General features: G+C 44.8%; 1 protein-coding gene across 1 annotated transcript in view; it reads right to left on the reverse strand.

Annotated features, from left to right (window-relative positions):
- samd13 (sterile alpha motif domain containing 13) overlaps positions 1–26,789 on the reverse strand; it is a 78,206-nt gene that overhangs the window by 33,095 nt on the left and 18,322 nt on the right. Inside the window, exon 3 of the mRNA XM_059983746.1 lies at positions 10,398–10,530. Coding sequence (XP_059839729.1) covers positions 10,398–10,530 — 133 coding nt within the window. The remainder of the gene's footprint in view (positions 1–10,397; positions 10,531–26,789) is intronic.

Here is a 26,789-nt window from a genome sequence, read left to right on the forward strand (position 1 = left end):
ATTCTCATAAGGCATGCTCTCCAATCCACATAATATCCTTGTAAATCTCCACTGCACTCTCTATAGTATCCACATCCTTCCTGTAGTGAGGCAACCAGAACTGAGCACAGTGCTCCAAGTGGGGTCTGACCAAGGTCTTATATAGCTGCAATATTACCTTTTGGCCCCTGTACTCAATCCTATGGTTAATGAAGGCCAACACACCATACGCCTTCTTAACAGTACTGTCAACCTGTGCAGCTGCTTTGAGTGTCCTGAGGGCACAGACCCTAAGATCTCGCTAATCCTTCACACTGCCAAGAGCCTTACCATTATTATATTCTGTCGTCAAATTTGACCTACCAAAATGAACCACTTCACATGTATCTGGGTTGAACTCCATCTGCCACTTCTCAGCCCAGTTCTGCATCCTAACAACGTCCCACTGTAACCTCTGACAACCCTCCACATTATCCACAACACCCCCAACCTTTGTGTCATCAGCAAATTTACTAAACCAATTCACTTCTTCATCCACATCATTTATAAAAATTACAAAGAGGAGGGATCCCAGAACAGATCCCTGTGGAACACCAGTGGTCACCGTCCTCCATGCAGAATATGAACCATCCACAACCACCCTTTGCTTTCTGTGGGCAAGACAATTCTGGATCCAAAAAGCAAGGTCTCTTTGGATCCCATACCTCATTACTAACTGAGCCTTGCAAGGGGAACTTTATCAATGCCTTACTGAAATGTACACACACTACATCCACTGCTCTACATTCATCAGTGTGTTTTGTTACATCTTCAAAGAATTCAATCAAGTTCACAAGGCATGACCTGCCCTTGACAAAGCCCTGCTGACCATCCCTAATCAGATTATGTCTCTCCAAATGCTCTTAAATCCTGACTGTCAGGATCTTCTCCAATAAACCTGAATCTGAATTGATTATGGAGGCTTGAATCTGAGAACTCTGAGTTCGGGGAAATAAGCAGTGAGGCTCAGGAGAGGCCAGTTGTGGGTGTAAAGGCTCTTAGGTAGGCACACAGATGTAAAAAAAAGGAGGGTGTTCTGCCTTTCAAGCAATTGATGTTAAGCACATTCAGCTTTTATTTTAATGAGCAGTTTCAGAGCTGTATTACGCACTTCCTGTGCAGGCAGGAAGTAGTAAGTAGGAATGCACATTGGCTGGCTTTACCTTAGGAACAGAAGTTTCTATCTAAATCCATTCTGTTATTTCCCCAGCAGAAGCATTGTTTTTTCATTGTACTACCCCTCACAGAAGTGTTGTAACATCAACTAGACCAGGGGTGGGCAAACTTTTTGACTTGTGGGCCACAAAGGGTTCTAAAATTTGACAGAGCAGATGGACGGAGTGTTTTGGTAATACACCTCATAAGAGAAAATAAAATATCATGGGATATGTAGAAAACATGTGCTTTAATTTCAATTGAAAATGAACAAATGCATTACAACAAAATATCCGTCTTTGAAGTCCCATGGTATTTAGCTATTGAAATGACTTTTAAAACACTGAAAATTAAATGAATAAAATACAGCTTTTTTTAATAGTAACAGATATTATTTTAAAGCACTGAAAATTCTGTTATCCTTCAAGATATTATCATCATCATTCTCCTCCTGACTGTCTTTATTTCAAAAACGGTAGGAGATGCAGGTCTACTTGTCCTGCTCCTTCTTATTCAATTGTCCCCTGTGCCAAAACTCAACAACGACCAGCACAAGGACAGAACAGTGACAGTGTGCCAGTATGCAGAGCGCGTTATTTGATCTGGAGCGCATTTTTTATTTTGAGAACGTACGTGCACCTGCGCACTACTGATGTCCATCACTTAACAGAAATGACATGTAACATGTAAGGCTTATTGAAAAAAATATTTTCAAATGCATTTTTTACATAACACAATGAAGAAACTTATTTTTAATTTCAGTGGGAACAGTGTTGTTGGTCTCCCTTTTTAGCCAGCGCATCAAAGTCTGGATTTAGTTTTGTTGTGGCGATTCTCAGGATGGATCTGAGGTGTTGGTCAGTTAACTTGGATCTGTGGCTGGCTTTGTTGATGTTCATGACGCTGAACGCCTGTTCACACAAATAGGTCGAGCCGAACAAAGAGTAAAGCGCAAATGTGGAGTAATACGCTGCACCTCAACAAAGGTCAATGTATATAGAGTGCGTCATCTATTGGGAAAACGCCAGAATTGCAGGGAAAAAACGTTAACAAGGTTTATTAATATAATTTCATCAAGTTCTGCAGGCTGGATTAAAAAGCTTAATGGGCTGCATATGGCCCCCGGGCCGTAGTTTGCCCATGCCTGAACTGGACAGTCAGCCAAACTCTATTTAAAAATAACGTGAGTCGGAAAATAGGCCTCTAGCTCCTTATTCACTGTGTCACGCCATTGTGTCTGCAATAAAACCAGGGAGCCAGGAGACTACACCCTGACTCTCAAGTCATTTCTGAGTAGAGTTGGGCCGATTGTCTAGTTAATGTTCCAACACCTCAGTACAGAGGGTTATGGGTTAAGTAGAAAGGAAGGGTTAGACTGATTGTGGAGTAGGTTTATAGGCGAAGGTCTTGTGCAGTTCAATGTTCTACTAAAGGTGGTGTTAGAGGCAGACACATTAGGGACATTTAAAAGGTTTTGCTAGGCACTTTTATGAAAGAAAAATGAAGGGTTATGTAGAAGGGAAGGGTTAGATTGATCTTCAAGTAGCTAAAAAAGTCATTGCAACATTGCAGGCCAAAGGCCTGTTCGCTGCCATTATGCGTTATATTCTTAAAAAAAACCAAAAGGCTTACGGTAGGGGAGGGGGAGAGGAAGCACCTTTCTTTCCCCCAATAAGAACAAGCCAACGAAAATCTGTGCTGACAACTGAACATCAACCTTGCTGAACTTTCACTTTCACTTCTGCCAGCAAGCTCCAGGCTCACGCTTTGGAACTAGTAAAGTCAGCAGATGCACAGGGTCACCTCTGCCCACAAGTCCCCCCTCTGAGCCACCCAACCTGGAAAAGGTGTGGCTGGGTTTGAATCCAGAAGCTCTGCTCCCCCCTCCCATAACACCACGATGGGAGCCCCTGCACCAGGACATTACAACTATCAGGGAGGAGGTACAAGGGCATGAAGACACACAATCAACATTTTAAGAACAGCTATCTTATTTACTGTATGTTCTTTTCCCCAGGGTGGAAGTGTCCAAAACCTGAGAACATGGAGTTAAGGTGAGGGCGGTGAGGGAGTTCAAAGGAGACATGAGGGGGAAGTTATCTTTTCCCTCACAGTGAGGGGTGGGTGCCGGAAATGTGCTGTTAGTTGTGGTGATATAGACCCAGATACGACAGTGGTGGTTGAAAGGCTGTTAGGCAGACACACGAATATGCAGGGAGTGCAGGAAGGATGTAAACAAGGTTGAAAGAGTACAGAGAAAATTCCCACAGAGCTGCTGGGTCTGGAGGACCTGAGTTATAAGACTGAGTGGGTTAGGACTGTATTCTTTAGAATGTAGAAGACTGAAAGGAGATTTGATAGAAGTATTAAAAATTATGAGTGGTTTAGACAAGGTAAATGCAAGCAGAAGCAACATGAGTGAATCTGCAGATGCTGGAAATAAATAAAAAACACAAAATGCTGGCAGAACTCAGCAGGCCAGACAGCATCTACGGGAGGAGGTAGTGACGACATTTCAGGAGTCCTGATGAAGGGTTTCGGCCCAAAACATCGTCACTACCTCCTCCCGTAGATGCTGTCTGGCCTGCTGAGTTCTGCCAGCATTTTGTGTTTTTTTATGTAAATGCAAGCAGGCTTTTTCCACTGAGTTTGGGTGTGACTACAGCCAGAGGTCATGGGTTAAGGGTGGAAGGTGAAATATTTGAGGGGAACTTTCTTCACTCGGAGGGTGGTGAGTGTGGGGAAAGAGCTGCAAGCACAAGTGGTGCATGGGAGCCTGACTTCAACATTCAAGAAAAGTTTGGATTAGTACATGGATGGAGGTTTGGCATGGGCTTGATGGGCCCGTTTCAGTGACGCAGTTTTCTAAGACTCTTATGACTCAACCACTTCCTCTGGCAGCTCATTCCACATACTGACAACACTCTGGGTGAAAACGCTACTTCCTATTAAATCTTTCTCCACTCGAATTTGTGAAGTGTTCCCTATTTCTGGGGCGGCACAGTAGCGCAGTGGTTAGCATAATGCTTTACAGTGCCAACAACTGGAAGATCGGGGTTCGACTTAATAAGGAGCTTGCATATTCTCCTCATGTCCGGTGCTCCTGTTTCCTCCCACATTGGGGTTAGTGGGTTAGTGAGTTGTGGGCAATCTACGTTGGTACTGGAAACATGGCAACACTTGTTAGCTGTCCCCAAAGCATCCTCGGACCGTGTTGTTCGTTGGTGCAGACGCCACATTTCACTGTGTTTTGATGTACTTGTGATAATTAAAGCTAATCTTTAATCTCTCCTTAAACCAGGGGTTCCCAACCTGGGGTCCACGGGCTTCTCGGTTAATGGTAGGGGTCTGTGGCATGAAAAAGGTTGGGAATCCTGCCTTAAACCGATGTCTAGGTTTCTGGGGAGAAAAAACAGGGTAGTACCCACAATCTTTCAAATGCATCTACAGTTCAAGGGGCTGAATAATTAACACCGTCACTTCCTATTTCTTACAAGGTCAAACCCCTGAACTTGTGTGGTTCCTGCCTCATTCTTGGGATGTCCCAGGACAATTTTGGATGAACTGATTGGAAGTTTTGGGGCAAGTAAGTACCCAGTGATATTTCTTGAGGAGACTGAGGTCCTTTAACATCTGCCAGATGATGCTGAGGATGTTCTACGAGTCTGTGGTGGCCAGTGCTATCATGTTTGCTGTTGTGTGCTGGGGCAGCAGGCTGAGGGTAGCAGACACCAATAGAATCAACAAACTCATTGTAAGGCCAGTGATGTTCTGGGGTTGAAACTGGACTCTCTGATGGTGGTGTCTGAAAAGAGGATGCTGTCCAAGTTGCATGCCATCTTGGACAATGACTCCCCTCCACTCCATAATGTACTGGTTAGGCACAGGAGTACATTCAGCCAGAGACTCATTCCACCGAGATGTAACACTGAGCGTCATAGGAAGTCATTCCTACCTGTGGCCATCAAACTTTATAACTCCTCCCTCGGAGTGTCAGACACCCTGAGCCAATAGGCTGGTCCTGGACTTATTTTCACTTGGCATGATTAACTTATTATTTAATTATTTATGGTTTTATATTGCTATATTTCTTCACTATTCTTGGTTGGTGCGGCTGTAACGAAACCCAATTTCCCTCGGGATCAATAAAGTATGTCTGTCTGTCTGAAACACAGCAGTAATGAACTTGGAACAGCACCAGTGACAAACACAAAGAAACCAGGGAAGGTACAACTTAAGCAAGAGATCTTGGCCTAAAAATGAGAAGAACTTCCCTGTCATGTTTGTTTTGATTAACCTCCGTAAGCAAGAAGGATCCCAAGCTCATTGTCTGATTCTCTCTGAACTGCTGCGAAGGTTTCAGGTGTGGACACACTCAAAAAAATGTTTTAAGGGCAACAGTGAAGATGAGGGTACTAGCATATTCTTAGAAGGCTTTTAACAAGATGCCACACATGAAGCTGTCCATTTAGTGCCCTTGAGATTCAGGGGCTTAGTACTGATGGGTACCCATATGATGATTACTTGTCGTTGAAGTTGGAGTTTTCGGAAGCAGATGTTGGAGCAACTGAGACTATTGACACACCAGAGTTGGTCTGCCCGGATCCAGTTACAAAGGGTGGAGCTTCCATTCTTGTGGGAACAAGTACTGCCGTTGTGAGAAGGCTCCTGGGAGCATTCGAGGAGAGGAATGGAGAGAACTTTTTGAAAACCTTATCCATTCACCGTGTTCAAAGCTGCTTTTGAGAAGGTGCAAGTTCCCCCTGAGCAGGATGATGAGCAGAAACGAGGAACTGTGCAGTACACCCAGTCTAAACCTGTCATGTTACATCCTGGAGGAGCAGCTAGAGCGACAGGAACACCCAAATTTACCGGAATGTCTGAAGAATGGAAAAGGGGATTAACTGAGAAGATACTGAGATGTGAAGATGCATTTTCTACTGAGGAGTCTGATGTTGGTTACACCAGGAGTACTTGCCACACTATTAGAGTGACTGAGGACACCCCTTGCCGAAAGAGGTCTCACCAGTCAGCACCAGCGGAGGTTGAAGATGTTTGGCAGCACCTGCTTAAACTGAAGGAAGTTACGTTCAGTCACGAAGCAGGGGTTCCTGAGCCACCAAGGACACAAGCGATAGACTGGAAGGGTCACAAAGCATGGTTGAAGCTGGAGGAGCCAAAGGTGGGTTAAGGAGGTCACAAAGAGTCAGGAAGCCCCCAGAGAGGCTGGCCTATGACACACCAGGGGAACAGAGTGTTGTGTCTATCCCCCTAGTGAGATATGTCACTCCGTTCACAAATGGATTGGAGTCCAGACATCAATAAACTCCTTTGGAAACTGTGTTATTAATGGTGGGTTAACGATGTTCAAAGTCATGAGGACATGACTATGTTTTGGTGGGGGGGGGGGGGGGGAAGAGAAGAGTGTAATCCCTGGTTAACATTTCTATTGCTATGCTGTAGGTACCTTATTTTAGCAGTTCCACAAGAGCAGTCTGTTTTGCTTTTAGCATGTTTGGGCTTCAGCTAGAGTTAAGGAGCCCTGTTGTTCAACTTGGGAATATTGTGTCAGCCAGTTAGGATGGTGGAATTGGGAGAAGGTTCTAGAGAAAGCTGTGCGGAGAGGTTTTTGGTGATGGACACTGGTGTGGGTTGAGGTTTTTTCGATGGGAGCTGGGAGAAGATGGGGGGGACAGGGGAAGATGGCTGAGGATGCAGTCCCTGTTGCACAAGGTGCGTTGTGCAAATGAATGGCCTCAAGGAGGCAGGAACAGTTACTACTGTGTGGGGGGGGGGGGTGCACCTGTTTGTTCAAGATGAATTTCGAGTGACATCGGAAAGTCACGCGTGCTTTCACACAGATTGTGGGTTCAGCGTGCGAGTTAAGACAACGTCAAAATGAGCTCAAACTTGAAAGCACATTTGGACCGAGTTAACTGTTCTTCTTTTTCCTTCTAACTGGTCAATAAAGCCGAGATTTGTAAATATACTTTTTTTTTTCCAAATTGTACGTGGTGGACGATCTGTTATTTCTTGCTGACAGTGGGCAGCATTTACACAGGATTCGGTCAGATTGGGAATTCGAGAAAGGTGGTTTTCTCACTGCAGAGTCCATAGGCTAATATTGTTAGCAAAGGGTTGACCAGCTGTGTTTCTAGCAACACCTGGTATAAAGGGGTTTCAGGAAGAATAAAGATGTAGACTATTTTTTTTTTAAATGGAATGAGATTTCAGAGATCAAAGGTGCAAAGGGACTTGGGAGACCTAGTACAGGTTTTCCTAAGGGTTAACTTGCGGGTTTATTTCTGGTAAGGAAAGCAAATGCAATGTTAGTGTTCATTTCAAGAGGACTGGAATACACGAGAGTAACAGTCATAGAACACTACTGCACAGAAATGAGCCGTTCAGACCAAACTTGTATTCTGCCTAGTCCTGTCGACCCACAGCCTTCCATATCTCTCCCATCCGTACCTCTCCAAACTTCTCTTAAATGTTGTAATCGAGCCTGTATCCACCACTTCCACTGGCAGCTCCTTCCACACACTCACCACCCTCTGAATGAAGAAGTCCCCCTTAGACATCTCACCTTTCACCCTTAACCTATAACCTCTAGTTCCAGGTTCACTCAACATCAATAGAAAAAGCCAATTTAAATTTACCACCCCAAATTTTATATATCTCCATCAAACCTCCTCTCATTCTCCTACACTCCAAGGAATAAGGTCCTAACCTATTAGTCTATAACTCAGGTCCTGAAGTCCTGGCAAGGATATAATGCTGAGGCATTATAAAGTATTGGTCACACCACATTTGGAGTATTGAGAGTAATTTTGGGCCCCATATCTAAGGAGGTTGATAGGTTCTTGATTAGTCAAGGCGTGAAAAGTAAAGGGGAGAAGGCAGGAGCACGGGGTTGAGAGGGACAATAAATCAGCCATGATTAAAATGGCCTAATTCTGCTCCTATAACTTATGGTCGAAATGGAACTGCCTGATTATTGTCACGTACCGAGGAAGAGTGACGAGCTTATCTTGCATACTTGCAGGTTGAGTCAGCCATAAAGATAGGCTGAGAGGGAACCTATATGTTTTTGATCAGCAACGGGGCTTCAGGGTTGGGGGAGTAAGGGGGAAGAGTGGGATGCCAGAATCCGGAACAGAAATTGAACTGCTGGAGGATCTCATAAGGTCAGGCAGCATCTGTGGAGGGAAGTGGATAGTCGATGCTTCAGGCTAGGAGCCTTAAGCATGATTGACCATGATCAGATGGTAGAGCAAACTTTAAAGGGCCAAATGGCCTAATTCTATTCCTTTATCTTTTGGTCCAAAAATCTGCACAGGTTAGGCTTTGGACCAAGGTTCAAGATTCTTTAATGCAGGGGTCCTCAACCCTTTTTAAGCCATGGACTCTTACCATTAACCAAGGGATCCCTGGACCCCAGGTTGGGAAACCCCGGTTAACATTATTTCCAGTACAGGTGTCCCCCGTTTTTCGAACGTTCGCTTTACGTCAACTCGCTGTTACGAAAGACCTATATTAGTTACCTGTTTTCACTAACAGAAGGTGTTTTCACCGTTATGAGAAAAGGCAGTGCGCGCACCGAGCAGCCAAGCCCCTCCCTCGGAACTGCATTCTAGCCGGCATTGCTTAAACACGTGCCTGTGAGCATCTGCGCTTTACGTCGATTTATTTTGTGCATCTGTTAGCAAGATGACTTCTAAGGTATCGGAAAAGCCTAAAAGAGCGTGTAAGGGTGTTACACTTAGCGTAAAACTAGACATAATTAAGCATTTTGATTGTGGTGAATAAAGTAAGGAAATAGTGAGTTTGGCTAAGGGTTTGTGGAAGTTGACGAAGAAGATGTTGAAGAGGTTTTGGCATCCTATGACCAAGAACTGAGAGATGAAAAGCTGATGAAGAGGAAAGGGTAACAAATGAACCCAAAGGCAGTAGCGAATGACCTGAAAGTGAAGACGTCCAGGAACTGAACGGGAAGCAATTGCGTGAGATTTTCACTGCGACTGACAACGCTGTAATGATTGCAGAAAAGTATGACTTTAATTTTGAAAGGGTACGTAGGTTTAGGGCATATTTGTAGGATGATTTGAATGCTTACAAAGAACTGTATGATAGAAAAATGCGCAAGGCTAAGCAGTCAAACATACTGTCGTTTTTCAAGCCTTCCACATCAGCCACAGCAGACGATGAAACTCGACCTCCGACATTGAGGCAGGCAGACATGGAAGAAGGGGACCTGCCTGCCCTGATGGAAACAGACGATGATGAGATGACACCCCAGTCTCGTGTACCTCCCACCAGCCCGACGACTCAGCCTAGCACACCATCATCAGTGTGCTCATTGTCTTCCCAATTCCAGTGAGTGAAACTACACTGGGCATATATTATTTCTACCTTATATAGGCTGTGTATTTTTATGTGTTACTCAGTAGCTTCATAGCTTAAAGGTTACTGGAAAAAGTGTTTCTGCCAGGAGTGCTTGCACTGTATGTTTCTGCTGGGAGCACTGCTGAGAGTGCTTGCGTGGAATTTTTGCTGTGGTGGACAGTGCTGCAATAATTGTAGAAAAGTATTCCTATTTTATACAGGCTGTGTATTTATCAGATCATTCCTGCTTTTAGTATATGTTACTGTTATTTTAGATTTTATGTGTTATTTGGCATGATTTGGTAGGTTATTTTTTGGGTCTGCGAACGCTCACAAATTTTTCCCATATAAGTAAATGGTAATTGCTTCTTCACTTTACGACATTCCGGCTTACAAACCATTTCATAGGAACACTCTACCTTCGGATAGTGGGGGAAGCCTGTACTCGAATGTCAAGGAGAACAAAATAATTGTTACTCTGGATCCAATGCACCACACAAAAAAAAAACAATAAGATAAAGAAGACAATAATATAAATATGTAAGATAGCTTCTATGCATAGATTGATTGTATGTCCATAAAGTGATGCTAGACACAGGAGTGTCTGTACATAAGGTAGCTCTGACAAGAAATGATAAAGTAGTGGTGGTCGGGGATGTGGAGGGTTGGGTTAGTGGGTGAAGGTATTGATCAGCCTTATTACTTGGGGAAAGTAACTGTTTTAGATAGGATTCATTAAATGGATCAGCAGAGATATGGAGAGATGAAGAGTTTGTTCCTGTTGTATGATTCTACGAGGCCCCCACTCAAACGAGTGAAACACAAGCGATGAGCCTCACCTAGACTGGTGCGTTCTTCGATCTCTGTCAGTTCTGGTTCCATACACTCGTCCGGAGTGTCGTCACCTGTTGTCGTGTTCGTTAAACGAGCATCCGCTTCGAAAGCTCGCTCCTTGCGAATCCTGGCATAGCCCTAGGGACAGGAGCCACAGAGACAACGTCAGGAGAGCAGTCTCCGAGCCCACGCAGCTGCCACATGACAACTCAACCCCACCAGGTCCCAATCACACCCCACACACCCATTAAACCATCTGGAAAAGTATCCGATGTTTTACATTTCTCAAGATATCCTGAATCTACAAGGACAAGAGGCACTTTTAAAGATTACCATCACAGCATGTGTCGTGTTGTATGATGATCAAGATCTTCTACATAAATGATAGAAGATCTGGTGTCAGTGGTCACATAACCAGGACTTGTGATCTACACCCACCTGCTCCACTGCCCTCACGTGACCCTGATAGAGGGGGCCAAGCAGATGCTACACCTTGTCCAAGAGGGATCTGAAGGCTAGTGGAATGAAGGAACAGCTTACAAATCCTGTGCTAGAGACACATCTCCACCCTGCTACCCAACTTTTAAAGATCAAAGTTCAAAATAAATTTATTATCAAAATACGTATACTGTATGTCCCAACCTTCTTGCAGGCAATCACAGTAAATTCAACGAAACACAATAGAATTAACGAAAGGCCACACACAAGACTGACAAATAACTGATGTGTAAAAGGCAATAAATTGTGCAAATACTAAAAGAAAAAAGTAATAATAATATTAAGGCAATAGAGAACACGAGATATCAGTGGAGGGAACAGTTCAGAGATGAGACAAGTTGCGTTGAGTCAAGCTATCCCCTCTGGTTTAAGAGCTTGATGGTTAAGTGTTCCTGAACCTGGTGATGTGGGTCCCAAGGCTCCTGTACCTCCTTCCTGATGGCAGCAGCGAGAAAAGAGCGTGTGCTGGATGGTGGGGGTCCCCGATGATGGATGCTGCTTTCCTGCAACAGTGCTCCACATAGATGTGCTCAATGGTAGGGAGAGCTTTACCTGCGATAATCTGCGTCGTATTCATTTCTGACCAGCTCTCCCTAGTCTGCACCCATTTAGATCGAGAGGCTCACAAATTCAACTGGGCATCAGTGAAAGTCACAGTGGAAGCAAACTCGTGACATGCGAGAGAATTCCTAGAAGTGTGGCTTTTCACAAACGATTCTGTAAACACGTAGACTTCATTCCCTTTAATAAGTAAATGCAGGCAAAACTCCAGACAACATAGTTTGCCACGCAATCAATCAGCAACGAGGCTCCCTTCATTCGTCACGATTGAGTTCCTGTAATGACGACCAATCAACTGATTGATCAGAAACTCCCCCTTTTCTTTCTTCCATGGCCTTTTATCCTCTCCCATCAGATTCCCCCTTCTCCAGCCCTGTTACCTTTCACCAATCAACTTCCCAGCTCTTTGCTTCTCTCTTCCCCCTCCCAGTTTCACCTATCACCTTGTGTTTCTCCCTCCCTTCTCCCCACTTTCTTACTCTGACCCCTCATCTTTTTTTCCCTCTAGTCCCAATGAAGGGTCTAAGCCTGAAACATTGACTACATTCTTTTCCATTGATGCTTCCTGGCCTGCTGCGTTCCTCCAGCATTTTGTGTGTGTTGCTTGAATTTCCAGCATGTGAAGATTCTCTCCTGTTTGTAACTGATTGGTAAATGTATAAAAGCCAACTATTAAGAGGACGGACAAGTGAAAGCACACTGATGATGTCTTCTCACATGGTGTGAAAATATTTGCAGATGGATTGCCAAGATCAGAGAACAACTCAACTCAACCGTATCTACATTTTGTAAGCATTTCTGTTCAAGGGCACTGGTGTTTCCATACCAGTTTGTGATACAACCAGTCAATATACTCTCTACTGCACGTCTGTAGAAGTTTGTCAAAGATTAACTTTATTTGTTACATGAACATCAAAACACACAGTGAAAGTCATCATTTGTGTAAATAACCAACACAGTCCAAAAGGATGTGCTGGAAACAGCTGGTACACGAAACTAACCAATGATAAACACAAGAGATTCTGCAGATGCTGGAAATCCAGAGCAACAGACACAAAATGCTGGAGGAACTCAGAAGGTCAGGCAGCATCTACGGAGAGGAATAAAAAGTCAGCGTTTGTGCCGAGTCCCTTCTTCAGGACTGGAAAGCAAGGGGGAAGATGCCGGAATAAAAAACTGGGGGCGTAGGTGGGGGAGGAAGGGATGCTGGGAGGCGAAAGGAAGAAAAGGCGAAGGGCTGGAGAAGAAAGAATCTGATTGGAGAGGAGAGTGGACCATGAGAGAAACGGAAGGGGGGGGGGGGGGGAGACACCAGGGGGAGGTGATAGGCAGATAAGGAGAATTAGTGAGGCTAGAGTGGGGAATTGAAGAAGACGGAAGAGGGAGGGGAGAAAAGTTCCAAAAGTTGGAGAAATCGATATTTATGCCATCAGGTTGGAGGCTCCCTAGGTGGAATATGACATGTTGCTCCTCAAACCTGAGATTGGACTCATCGTAGCAGAAGAGGTCATGCACTGACACATCGAAATGGGAATGGGGATGGGAATTAAAATGGTTGCTATCTTAACATCCAAACTCCTAGAGAAGAACATGAGAATCTCTTGTGTTTATGGAAAAAGACTCCTGAAAGATGAGCCTTATTTGTCACAAGTACATTGAAACATACAGTGAAATGTGTTGTTTATGTCAAAGACCAACACAGCCCAAGGATGTGCTGGGGTAGTGCATCAATGTCACCTTGCTTCCGACACCAACACAGCATGCCCACAACTCACTAACCCTAACCTGTACGTGGTTTCACCCTACATTCCAAACCAAGCACCTAGAGGAGACCCACGTGGACATGGTGAGAACATACCAACTCTTCACAGACGGCGACAGGAACTGAACCCGATCGCAGGCATTATGCTAACCACTACGCAAGGCCAAACAGGAATGAGCACAATGTCTGAACTGAACACAGGGCTGAATTAAACCAAGACCCTCCTGCACGTCACTGGCAGCCTGTCCTGGTCCAATCTCCTAGATGTCACAGCCAAGAAAGCCCATCAGTGCCTCTTATTACCTCAGGAGGTTTAAGAAATTTGGCTTGTCCTGGGCGATCCTCACCAATCAATCTTAAAAGTGGGTTAAAAGGTTGGTATAACATTGTGGGCCAAAGGGCCAGTACTATGCTGTAGTATTCTAAGTTCTACAAAGGGACATTGGTATACGCTAACTGGGTAATCATAGTAGACTCCTATGGCACAGAGAGAGGCCATTTGCCCATCATTTCCAAGGTGATCCCTGCAGTGAGATATACTTGGTTTGTGAGATTTGCCTGTTTTATAACCTCCCCATCATGTCTCTACATACTTACATGGGCTCTATCCACATATACTTACTGTTGTGGTGGCAGGATGGAGCTACGCTTGATCTCCCAATCTACTCATGGTGACCCTTGCACAAACGAAGCCTTCCCACTGTATCTTAGTACTAACATTGTTCGGGGTGGCATGGCAGCATTTTGGTTAGCACAACAGGGCCAAGTTCTGCTGTTCCAATTCCCATCTCTGTCCGTAAGGAGTTTGTACGTTCTCCCTGTGTATTTCCTCCAGGTGCTCAGGTTTCTTCCTGAAGTCCAAAAGTGTACCGGTTAGAATTAATAAGTAATGGGCATGCTATGTTGGCGTCAGAGGCATGGCAACACTTGTGGGCTGGCCCCAGCACATCCTCGGACCGTGTCAGTCAATCACACAAACAGCGCATTTCACTGTATGTCTCAAAGTACATGTGACACAGAAAAAGCTAACCTTTAATCTCACCTTAAACCAATCCCCAGGGTTCTGGAGAAGAGAAAAGGTCAAGCTGAAACCATAACCTTACTGAGTGAGAGGAGAGCATTTCAGGGGCCAAATGGTTTACCTCTCACCCTCACCCCTACTATTTCTTACAAGGTCAAGGTGGCAAAACTGAACTGGTATGGTTCCTGCCTCATTCTTGGGACGTCCCAGGAGAATTTGATGCACCTGTGTCATATAAACCTAATCTTTAAACTACTGTATGTGATAAGATGAAAGTTTAAAGTAAATTTGTTATCAAAAAGACCAGGCACAACATGGACAAACAACCAATGAGCAAAAGACAACAAACTATAAATACAAATAGAAAAAAAAAGCAATAAACATCGAGACCATGAGATGGAGAGACCTTGAAAATGAGTCCATAGGCTGTGGGAACAGTTCAATGATGGGTTGAGTGAAGTTATCCCCTCTGGTGTAGGAGCCTGATGGTCGAGGGGAAATGCTGTTCCTGAACCTGATGGTGTGAATTCTGAGGTTCCTGTCTCTCCTTACTGATAATAAACCAATTCCAATAAACCTGCCACATTGATCCAGAAGCATTTGCTTGCAATTGGCTTAGCAGCTGAGGTTGAGGTTGCTGGCAGTGACTTGGCTAAGAACAGAATGTGTGCTTACTGCTCGTCTCACTAGGAGCTTCAAACACAGCAGATCAATCGCCAGCTTTCTCTGAGGCTTCGGTAAGCTTCAGCAAGCAGCGCCCAGGGGTTGTGAGCTCCAAAGCCCGTTACAAACACCAGGCAAGCCCTCGACTGTGGTGGCATTCGCCCTGGCCCGAGTGTTTTGGATTGGCTGCTGCACTCTGCAGTAATAGCATTTACTTATTCCCTCTGCACATCAGTGATAACGAGGCAGAAAGCAAAGGCTCTCTGTCAAACTCTGTACATTTTTTCCCCATACTAGTGATATTTAAATGAAAATTTAATGACAGCACACCATGTCAGCTCAGCAAAACACAGAACACAGTCACGCAATGGCTGGCACAAAACCATTACAGCTTGGGGTAATGGAGTTCAGAGTTCAATTCCCGGGTCCTCTACGAGAAGTTTGTACATCTTTCTGGTAAGTGCCTAGGGCTTCTTCCAGGCACACTGGCTTCCTCCCACATCCCAAAGAGGTATCAGTTAGGAGGTTAATTTGTTACTTCATTACATGCTGTGTTGTATGATGTGGGTAATCATGGTCTTTCCATGACCATAACTGTTCTTGGCAAATTTTTCTGCAGAAGCGGTTTGCCATTGCCTTCTCCTGGGCAGTGTCTTTACAAGATGGGTGAACCCAGCCATTATCAATACTCTTCAGAGATTGTCTGCCTGGCATCAGTAGTCACATAACCAGGACATGTGATACGCACCAGCTGCTCATATGACCATCCACCACTGGCTCCCATGGCTTCATGTGATCCTTATCCGGGGGCTAAGCAGATGCTACACCTTGCCCAAGGGTGATGTGCAGGCTAGCAGAGGGAAGGAGCACCTCACACCTCCAAATTATGTATTTAAGTGAAAGCGAGAACAAATTACAGTACTTTAAAATTGTGTATTAGTATCCCATGAGATATCAATGAAGAAATTCATCCAGTGTACGACGCAGTGCTCCTTTGAAAGACTGTAAATGAACAAAATCAGCGCAGATACCTAGTAAATTTGTATCTCCACCCCACCACCCTAGCTGGTTAATCAGTGATTGCAAATTGTCCTGGGATCAGTCTGGTGTTGGGCAGTGCAACTCGTTGTGCCTAAAAGGCCCAATGGTATAGCACAGAAACAGGCCCTTCGACCCATCTTGTTTGTGCTGACCACAATGCCAAATTAAACTAACCTCTTCAGCCTAATGTGATGCATATCCCTCTATTAGTTATGAGTTCAGGCACCTGTCTATAGGTCTCTTAAATGTCATATCTGCCTCCACCAGCACCCAAGTCAATATATTCCAGGCATCCACCACTCTCTGTGCATTTAAAAAGAAATGTCTGCCTCATAAATTTCCTCTAGATTTTTCCCCTCAAACCTTAAACCTAGGACTTCCAGGATTTAACCTTTCCACCCTAAATAGGGGAGAAAAGACTCTTACACACAGTGGAATCTGGTTCTTTGGGATCAATACATTTTGGACCAAATAAGTGACAACCAAATTAGCTGAAGTTTCATGGAAATAATTAAAAAGGTATTAAAAAGCCAAATTACCGATTAGCTGAATAAGAAATTGTGTCTTTAAATGAAAGAGAGAACAAATTATAGTGCTTTAAAATTGTGAATTAGTTCCCAATAGTTAACAACGGAAGAATTCATCCGGTGTACACTGCCATACTCTTTTGATTGACTGTAAACAAACAAAATCAGCGCAGACACCTAATGAAGATCATGGACTGCCTTCATACAATGCTTTCTAATACTGTATCCCACAAATTTTCATTTTCATTGTAATATTCAAGATGATTGTCAATACCTTCAGATTCTTCATAGTTCTCAACTTCTTGTAGTAGTGAAATAGTTTCATTTTCACTCCCAGCTGTTTCTGGCAATTCCAAGACTGAATGCTTGAAACCACAGTGAACAAAACAGTTTCTACTGCTGACTTCTCACCAACTATCAGTGACAAAAATCATTGCTTTTTGAACACAAGCACGTACAGCTCACGCTATTTAAAAACTGTTTGCTCTAAGCACACAGTAGTGCCTAACCAGAATCCACTGTAATTTTTCCTTAACCTGTATTTACTTTTTCCCCAGGAAATGTTATAATCTCCCATTGGAAATGTCTAATACAAGGGGGCATGGATTAAGGTGAGAGAGGGCAAGTTTAAAGTAAATGTGAGGAGCAAGTTGTTTTTTTTTAATTACATAGAGAGTGTGGGGTGCCAGGAATTAACTGCTGGTGATGCTGACAGGGGCAGCTGGGGTGCCGCAGACTTTTGCACAGTCCTGCTTAATGGTTAACATAGGAAGGTGGTTGGGAAACAGAAATAAGAGCACTTATCATTGTATTAGCTCAGTTGTATTAAATGTTATTTGGTAACTGCAAAGATATAATACATCACTGTGTATTCCAGCTACATCCATGTTTTTTGCACAATACCGTCACTGCAGTGTAAACAGCATTATGACAACTGGTTTAAAATGCTTACAGTGCAGTGATGGGGGCAATGGACAGAGGGGTGTGGGGGGGGGCTAACTAGAATTAACCAGATTAACTAGGGAAGAAACTTCTAAAATGGTGTGGCTGCTGTTTTAATAGCCCTATAGTGCTTTCCTGGGTGGGGGGGGGGGGGAGATAGGGTAGGGATACACCTCTATCAAAGTCACCCTTAGACAAGGTGTTGCACCTACTTAGGCCCCCGATCAGGGTCACGTGAAGCCATGGGAGCAGCTGGTGTGTATAACAAGTCCTGGTTATGTGACCACTGACACCAGGCAGACAATCTCTGGAGTATTGATAACCGGCTGGGGTCACCCGGCTTGTAAAGTCACTGTCCAGAAGAAGGCAATGGCAAACCACTTCTGCATAAAAATTTGCCAAGAACAATCACGGTAATGGACAGACTGTAGCGGTGTGCTACATGCAGCGATAACGACACAGAGTCAATGAACTGCAGTTACAAAAAGATTTTATTCAAACTTCACGGCCTCGCCACAAGACCATGATTACCCACATCATACCACACAGCAGTAAACAAATAAATGAACAGTAGTGCTTTCATCAAGGGAGCTGTTGGGAAAGGTAGTTTGCAGGCTGGGTAATGTGTGACCTTTACTGCTGACCTGATAACACAGAAAGGTACTCTAACCAAACGAGTGGGAAGGCTGAACCATTCTATTTCCTGCCACATCATGGTCTTGACTCCATCCATCTCCATGGTAACAATCCAAATCTGGGTTTCCCCTGCCCATCTCCCTGCACTGTTTCTCCTTGGAGATGTTCTGTAAAACCTGGTCCTGCCACCAGCCAGCGGTCAGCAGGGACTCCATATCCGACTCATCCCTCTAGTCCGCAATTTGGTAATGCTTTTATAATTTCAGAAATAAACTTTACTCATAATAAATGATATATAGTAAAATAATATATAGCAATCATGGTAAGACTCTTGGCAGTGTGGAGGATCAGAGGGATCTTGGGGTCCGAGTCCATAGGACGCTCAAAGCAGCTGTGCAGGTTGACTCTGTGGTTAAGAAGGCGTACGGTGTATTGGCCTTCATCAATCGTGGGATTGAGTTTAGGAGCCGAGAGGTAATATTGCAGCTATATAGGACCCTGGTCAGACCAAACTTGGGAATACTGTGCTCAGTTCTGGTCGCCTCACTAGAGGAAGGATGTGTAAACTATAGAAAGGGTGCAGAGGAGATTTACAAGGATGTTGCCTGGATTGGGGAGCATGCCTTAAGAGAATAGTTTGAGTGAACTCAGCCTTTTCTCCTTGGAGTGTCGAGGATGAGAGGTGACCTGATAGAGGTATACAAGATAGTGAGAGGCATTGATCGTGTGGATAGTCAGAGGCTTTTTCCCAGGACTGAAATGGTTGCCACAAGAGGACACAGGTTTAAGGTGCTGGGAAGTAGGTACAGAGGAGATGTCAGGGGTAAGTTTTTTTACTCAGAGAGTGGTGAGTGCATGGAATGGGCTGCCGGCAACGGTGGTGGATGCGGATACAATGGGTCTTTTAAGATACTTTTAGATAGGTACATGGAGCTTAGAAAAATAGAGGGCTATAGGTAAGCCTAGTAATTTCTAAGATAGGGACGTGTTTGACACAACTTTGTGGGCTAAACGGCCTGTATTGTGCTGTAGGTTTTCTATGTTTCTAAACTTCAGTGGATTCCAGTTAATTGAGACACAACAGGACCAGTACATTTTGGCACAATTAAGCAGCTACCCCAAGTTTTATGACAATAGTTTTTTAAAAAAAATATATATATAAAAAAGACCAACTACATTTAGCTGAGTAACAAATTAGGTATATAAATGAAATACAGAATAAATCAGGATGCTACAAGTACTACTACAGTTCTATAAAACTCTATATTAGCTCCTAATAGTTATCGGTATTGGAATTCATCCTGTGTACACTGCCGTGTTCTTTTGATTGACTGTAAATAAGCCAGTGCAGCACAGAAAATTCACTGCCTTCTGATAGTGTCATCAATGATTGCACCCTCCAAATCTTCATTTTCATTGCAAATTTCAAAATAATTGCCAATACCATCAAATTCTTCATAGCTGCTATACTTAAGAACATAAGATACAGGAGCAGAATTAAGCCACTTAGTCCATCAAGTCTGCACTGCCATTTCATCATATCTGATCCAATTTTCCTCTCAGCCCTAATCTTCTACTTTCTCCCCAGATACCTTCATGCTCTGACTAACCAAGAATCTATCAACATCTGTCTTAAATATACATAAAGACTTGGCCCCCATAGCTGCCTGTGGCAAAGAATGCCACAGATTCACCACTCTCTGACGGAAGAAATTCCTCCTCATCTCCACTCTAAAAGGATACCCTTCTATTCTGAGCCTCTGTTATCTGGTCTTGGACACTTTCACTATCAGAAACATCCTCTCCACATCCACTCTATCAAGGCCTTTCACCATTCGATCGGTTTCAATTAGGTCATCTCACATTCTTCTAAATTCTAGTGAATACAGGCCCAGAGCCATCAAGCACTCTTCATCTGACAAGCTATTCATCCTGGAACATTTTCAAGAACCTCCTTTATACTGCTTCCAGTTTCAGCACATCCCTTCTAAGGACCCAAAACTGCTCACAATATTCCAAGTGAGGCCTCCATAGTGCTTTATAAAGTCTCAACAATACATCTTTGCATTTACACCCTAGTCCTCTTGAAATGAATACCAACACTGCATTTGCCTTCCTCACCACAGACTCAACCTGCAAATTAACCTTTGGCGAATCCCTCAAGATGGTACATCCTGTGCAGTGGCTTGTCCTGCCATGCCCCCTGGCCCTCTGGCTCTGCTTCACCCACTTCCATTTCCATGTCCCCTGCCTGTGTCTGAGGTATTCCCTCAGGGGCCATCTTCCTGACATACTCATGGATGTTTCACATTTCTTCCACGACTGTGGCTTTGACGCTTCCAAGTTCCTGTCCTCCTTTACTCCGGCGGGTGGTACAGTCACTCGACATTGAACTTCAGGTAGTTTCCGGGTCTTGATGTCAGCAGCTTCAAGTTCGTTCCATGGCCAGCACGCTTTTGTGGCTGAGTAATCTGATGACGGCTATGGCGAATGTGTTGATGGTTCTGATTTTGTTCTTCCCATTCAGCTGCTTTTGGACCTGTCTCACTCTTCGGAGGTATTTGGATGTTGCAGCCTTCCTTGTGTACTCATTGCAGCTTCCATGCACCTGAAGGATACCCATGTATTTATAGCTGTCCCGTACATACAACATAGAAAACTTACGGCACAATACAGGCCCTTCGGCCCACAATGCTGTGCCGAACGTGTACTTACTTTAGAAATTACCTAGTGTTACCCATAACCCTCTATTTTTCTAAGCTCCATGTACCTATCCAAAAGTCTCTTAAAAGACCCTATCGTATCCGCCTCCACCACCGTCACCAGCAGCCCATTCCACGCACTTACCACTCTCAGCGTAAAAAACTCACCCCGGCATCTCCTCTGTACTTACTTCCAAGCACTTTAAAACTGTTCCCTCTCATGCTAGCCATTTCAGCCCTGGGGAAAAGTCTCTGACTATCCACATGATCAATGCCTCTCATCATCTTGTACACCTCTATCACGTCACCTCTCATCCTCCGTCGCTCCAAGGAGAAAAGGCCGAGTTCACTCAAACTATTCTCATAAGACATGCTCCCCAATCCAGGCAACATCCTTGTAAATCTCCTCTGTACCCTTTCTATGATATCCACATCCTTCTTGTAGTGAGGCGACCGGAACCAAGCACAGTACTCCAAGTTTAGTTAATAACTCATTGGGAGTGATTGATAAGTTCGTGGCCTAAGGTAGGAGATGAGTTATTCATTTCAAACTTTCTGCATAATCACTCAAAGAGTTGACCTGCATGTGCATGTAACGAGAGCTGTATAACTCGTCTCCTACATCAAGCCACGAACTTATCAATCACTCCTGCTGTGGACACTTTCTGGAGGTCCAAAACCTGTATGCTCCATGACCGCTGGACTAAGTGTGTAAATGTAGGAGGGGACTATGTTGAAAAATAAATGTGTTAGGTTTTCTAAAGTAGACGCCTTCTACCTTAGGCCACAAACTTATCAATCACTGTGCGCGCGCACGTGTGTGTGTGTGTGTGTGTGTGTGTACACACACATATATAAAACAACTTTTTACTGTAATTCAGTTGATAATATGCTTTGTAATGTTCTGCTGCAGCCACAGCTGAAACTTCCATGACATGTACTGCTGACATTAAACACGATTGTGCTTACAGTTTCGTTTGGTCACAGGCAGAGCATTGGCTAAACCAAGATGAAATGCTTTTCATAAAGTGCATCAATCTAAACTGGTGAGGGTGAACAGGGACAGGTCAGGTGATTGGTACAAACCTGAAGCTCTCAACCCTCTCGAACGCTGATGGAGTGTGCGTGCTATAGTCAATGGCCAGATTGTTTACTGACATTGAGAGAAATGTTGTGGTCACGACACCACATGATTGGGCTCTCTATTTCCTTCCTGTACTGGCCACCCCATCCAGGCAGAACTCCCCCCTCCACCCAACACACCTGCTTTCTACGGCCAGGCCTCAGCACTCTCAAGGCGAGCGTGTCACCAAAATGAAATAATGAAATCAGTTTAATTAATTCCAGCAGCTGAATCGAAGAGCAACAGGTCTGCTCCACAGACCTCAGCAGTGAAGCACCATTATCCCTCCAGGCAGGGCCCTGCGCGTCAGCCATGCACCTTTCACAAGGGGCACTGAACCAATGTCACTTCAGCTCCAACATATACGTCACATGGACACTGAAACATACAGTGAAACGCGTCGTTTGCATCAATGACCACAGTCCGAGGATTGTACTGAGGGCAGCCTGCAAGTGCCAACACAGCTCGTCCACAACTCACTAACCCCAACCTGTACGTGTTTGGAATGTGGGAGTTCAGGGCGCATTCATTAACAAAGTATGTATAAATTATACAGCCTTGAGATTCGCCTGCTTACAGGCAGCCACAAAGCAAGAAACCCCAAAGAACCCAATTTAGTCAAAAAAGACCAACAACAGAGAGAGAAAGGAAAACACAAATCATGCAAACAAGAAAAGCAAGCAACAGCATTCAGAAGCAAATTGAGTCCATAGATCTGTAACGCCTCTGTCTCAGTTCATCACACAGCGGGACAAATCACCGAAGCTCTCAGGCACGATGTGTGTAGCAGCCGGAACAGTCTCACAGCGCCACGGAGAGGGAAACATTGCAGAATTAGCCTGATCCTCACCGCCGGTCCCCACACCCAGCTTTCTGGGCTGGTGTTTAAACACCGGGTTATCCTCCACACAAGGACCCAGGCCCTGGGCCTAGATCTCACCGCCCAGCCTGTGGCCGCAGCTGCTCTCAACCTTTCCAAACCAGCTTGGCACTCAGATCAACCCAATCCCGCTCCAGGTTCAGGTGGACGGGCTCCAAAACTCCTCCTTACCAACTCCTCTCCAATTCACTCGCGCCAACTCCATCTCAAACTTGCCTCGACCCTCGATTCAGCCTCACCATTGTTCCCCTCTTGTTTGGGATGACAGTCTACCACAATTTACCACAGGAGAAGTTTTATTTTTTCTGAACTACCAGTAACTCAACTTCAGTAGCACCACCTCAAACACGCAGCCACAGGGAGAATGTACAAAGTCCTTAATGACAGTGGCAGAAATTAACCCCGACTGGTAATCACTGCCACTATAAATTGATAGTGCACTAATCGCTGTACTACCGTGCTGTCCCGTTGCAGAAAATGCAATTTTGTCACTGCAGCTGAATCAGAAATTCTCTCGTTGCAGTGAATATTCTTCACTGCCGCATTAGGATGCTGCCTGTTCTCCGGATTTGTACAAGTTCAAAAGCCACAGGAGCAGAATTAGGCCACACAGCCCATCAAGTCTGTCCCGCTATTTTATCATGGCTGATTTATTACCCCTCTGAACCCCGTTCTCCTGCCTTCCCCCCTTAAAACTTTTACATCATGACTAATCAGGTATCTATCGACTGTCTGAGGGAGTTCATACATTCAACTTTGTGACTGCATGGGTTTTCTCCGAGTGCTCCGGTTTCCTCCCACAATCCAAGAAAGTCCGGGTTAGGATTAGTAAAATTGTTGGCACCAGAAGCGTGGCAACACTCGTGGACTGCCCCCCAGCAAATCCTGGGACTGTGCTGGTCGCTGACACGAAAGAAGCATCGAAACGAAGTATGCTTTGATGTACGTGTGACAAAGAAAGCTAATCTCATCGTGTGCAGAGTGCAACACCTTGCACTTGTAGATGGGTTCTCAATAGGCGGGGGTGGTGAAAGGTCACTGTGCGGGCAGAAGATCAGAAGCTGAGGTTAAAGTCAACTCAGCCACGTCAGTGAATGTGCAGCAGCGTGAGGAGACTAGTGACCCACGCTTCCTGGATATTTACATACCTACAGAACCGTGGGCAACAGGAGAGGAAGAGGAAATCTATGCAACGCACTATTGCGATCAAACAGAATTTCTGCAACTTAGAGAATGAAATTAACTTGATTCCCTTTCAAATATCCAATAACGTCCAAGTGTTACCATCACTCTCATTTGCTATCCCAATTCCAACGATTTTCCGTTCTAAATATAGAACACACATTCAGCGGTCACGTTATCTATTTATTTATTTTTATTTATTTAGATACTGTGTGGAACCCTAGCCTGATCACTGGTCACTGTCAACTGTCCTATTAATCCACTAATCGCAACATCTTCGAACTATGGGAAGAAACCAGAGCACCCGGAGAAAACCCATGTGTTCACGGGAAGGAACATGCAAACCTGCCCACACAGGACACTGGAACTGAACTCTGAACTCCAATGCCCCAAGCTGTAATGGTGTTGCACTAACCATGGTGTGGTACCTCTGTACCTAATAAAATCACCGCCAGCATGTATGTGTTCTCCTGCTGCTGTAGCCCATCCACTTCGAGATTCGATGTGTTGTCTGCTCAGAGATGCTCTTCTGCCCACCACTGTTGTAACGCGTGGATATTTGTGTTACTGTAACCTTCCTGTCAGTTTGAACCAGTCTGACCATTCCCTTCATACCCTGACCAATCAAGAATCTATCACTACTACTACTACTACATCGACTCAGGCCTCGGGGGCTGGCGTCGGGCACGATGACAGACTCTCCACTCCTCCCTCTCCCTCATCAGTGTGATCAATTCATCTGTATTAACCGCGTCGCTAACTTCTAGGAGCGTGTTGACCTTGGGAGGGCGCCCAGGGCTCATCCTCCCATGCTTGGTCTCCCATGTGATAACTAGGCTGGCAGGTAGCTCAGGGTGGCGTAGACAGTGTCCCGCTAGTTGCAGTCTTCTCGCCTCGATTCTAGCAGTGAGCATCGGTAGATCGTCATAGAGCTCGACGTTCATCATGTGCTGTTGTCAACTCACGTCAAGAGCCATCTGGAGCGTTCGTGTATAGCAACCATCTAGTGACTTTCGCCTGGTCCTGATGAGTGTCCACGTCTCGTGAGAATGGACTCTATGACTGCTATGAAGATCCTCTTTTTGAGCTCTCTGGTCAGGTTCAACCTCCAGATTTCCTTCATGTCGTTCATAGCCCTTCACGCCAGCACCTTCTGTATCTTTATGTTCTTCTCCAAACTCATCATTCTTGACCCGAGGTACTTGAAGTCTAAAACTTTCTTAATGGTATAATTCTTTACAGTCTTGAGAGCACCTTCATCACAGTTGAACGCCATGTACACTGCCTTTTTAGCATTTAGGTGAAGTCCAACTTTATTGCACTCAATTTCCACTTTTGTCAGTAGCTGCTGTGCTTCCTCCATCTGGTCAGAGAGAAAAATCATCTATGTCATCTGCAAAATCGAGATCTGTGAGCGTAACTGGTCTGACCCTTTTGGCTTGTCCTGGTTTTATGGTAAAACCAAGCTTGTCATGATCTTTGGTAGCTTGACATAGAGCGTATACAAGGACAATTATAAAGATGTAGGGTGCCAGAGTGTCTCCTTGCAGCACACCAGCTAGGTGCTCGAACACTGCTGTTTCTCCATCTGCTGATACAACTTTCACCATGATCTTGGTCTAGCTGGACTCTATTGCTCTCAGTAGATGGTCTGGTGCTCCGTCAGCTTTCAGGATCTTCAGCATTTTACCTTGGTGAATGGAGTCAAAAGCTTTGTGAAAATCAATGAAAGTAAGCATGGCTGGTAGGTTGTTCTTCTTGACTTCCTCGATGATTCTACGGAGAGCAAGTATTTGCATTACTGTTGAGCGCTCCTGCCAAAAACCATTCTGATTGAATCTTAGCTCAGGGTCAATGGCGGTGCGAATCCTGTTCAAGATCATCCGATTGTATGGCTTTGCTAAGATGCAGGTCAAGCTGATACCGCGGTCATTATCTGTCTTCGTGAGGGACCCAGACTTTGTGAGGGCCAGGGATATGTTTGAGAGTGACCACTGTTCTGGTCTGTCGCCTTTCATCAGTGCCGTGTTACACATGTCCAGCAAGATGTCCAAATCACAGTTCTTCAGGACATCTGGTGGTATCCCATCTGGTCCAGAGCTCCTGCCCTGTTTGAGTGCATACTTGGCCTTCTTCAGTTCCTCAATGGTGAATGGGCCGTCATCGATGTTGACTTGCGTTACTATCATGGGTATGTCCTCTTCTTCTTCCGTGGTCGTTGGAGGGCTTCCCAGCAGGTTCTTGAAGCAGGTAAACTATGTCTGGACACGGTCCTCTGCTGTTCTACCACTTATTTGACCTGATGGGGACTTCTTCCGTTTGCCGATCTCATTGACTAGGCACCATGCTTCTCCATGCTGCTTGTCTTCATTAGCAGCCTCTACCCCTCTAATCTTCTCAGCTAGTTCCTCTTCCTTCAGTCCGTCGAAGGTGGCAAAGAGATTCTTCTTTGCTGTCTTGAACTTGTCTCTTAGCTCTGCTGTTTCATTCCTTCTAAGTTTGGCAATGACAAGCATTGACCACACTTCTTGCTGCGACGACGTCAGGATGTTTTCAGATCCGGCTTTCTTTGATTTGGTTCACAGTAGGCAGACTCTTTGTTGCATCTGTGAATGCGTCTATGAGCCATTGATAGAGGTCGGTAGCAGTCTCTTCCTCCTCCTTCTCCAGTGGGCCGAAGCGATTTCTCACTTCCACAGTGTACTGGGCTTGAAGAATAGGTTGTGAGGAGAATGCCTTTCAGTCTATCTTCTCCTTGGGACCTGTGGCTTTGGGTTGCCGCAGGCTCAGTCTCACTTGCATTGACACTAGTCTTGTGGTCAGAACTGACCAAGCTGAAGGTGCTGTAGGCTTCTGTGT

Source organism: Hypanus sabinus, chromosome 11, assembly GCF_030144855.1.
Source record: "Hypanus sabinus isolate sHypSab1 chromosome 11, sHypSab1.hap1, whole genome shotgun sequence".
In the NCBI taxonomy this organism is placed as follows: domain Eukaryota; kingdom Metazoa; phylum Chordata; class Chondrichthyes; order Myliobatiformes; family Dasyatidae; genus Hypanus; species Hypanus sabinus.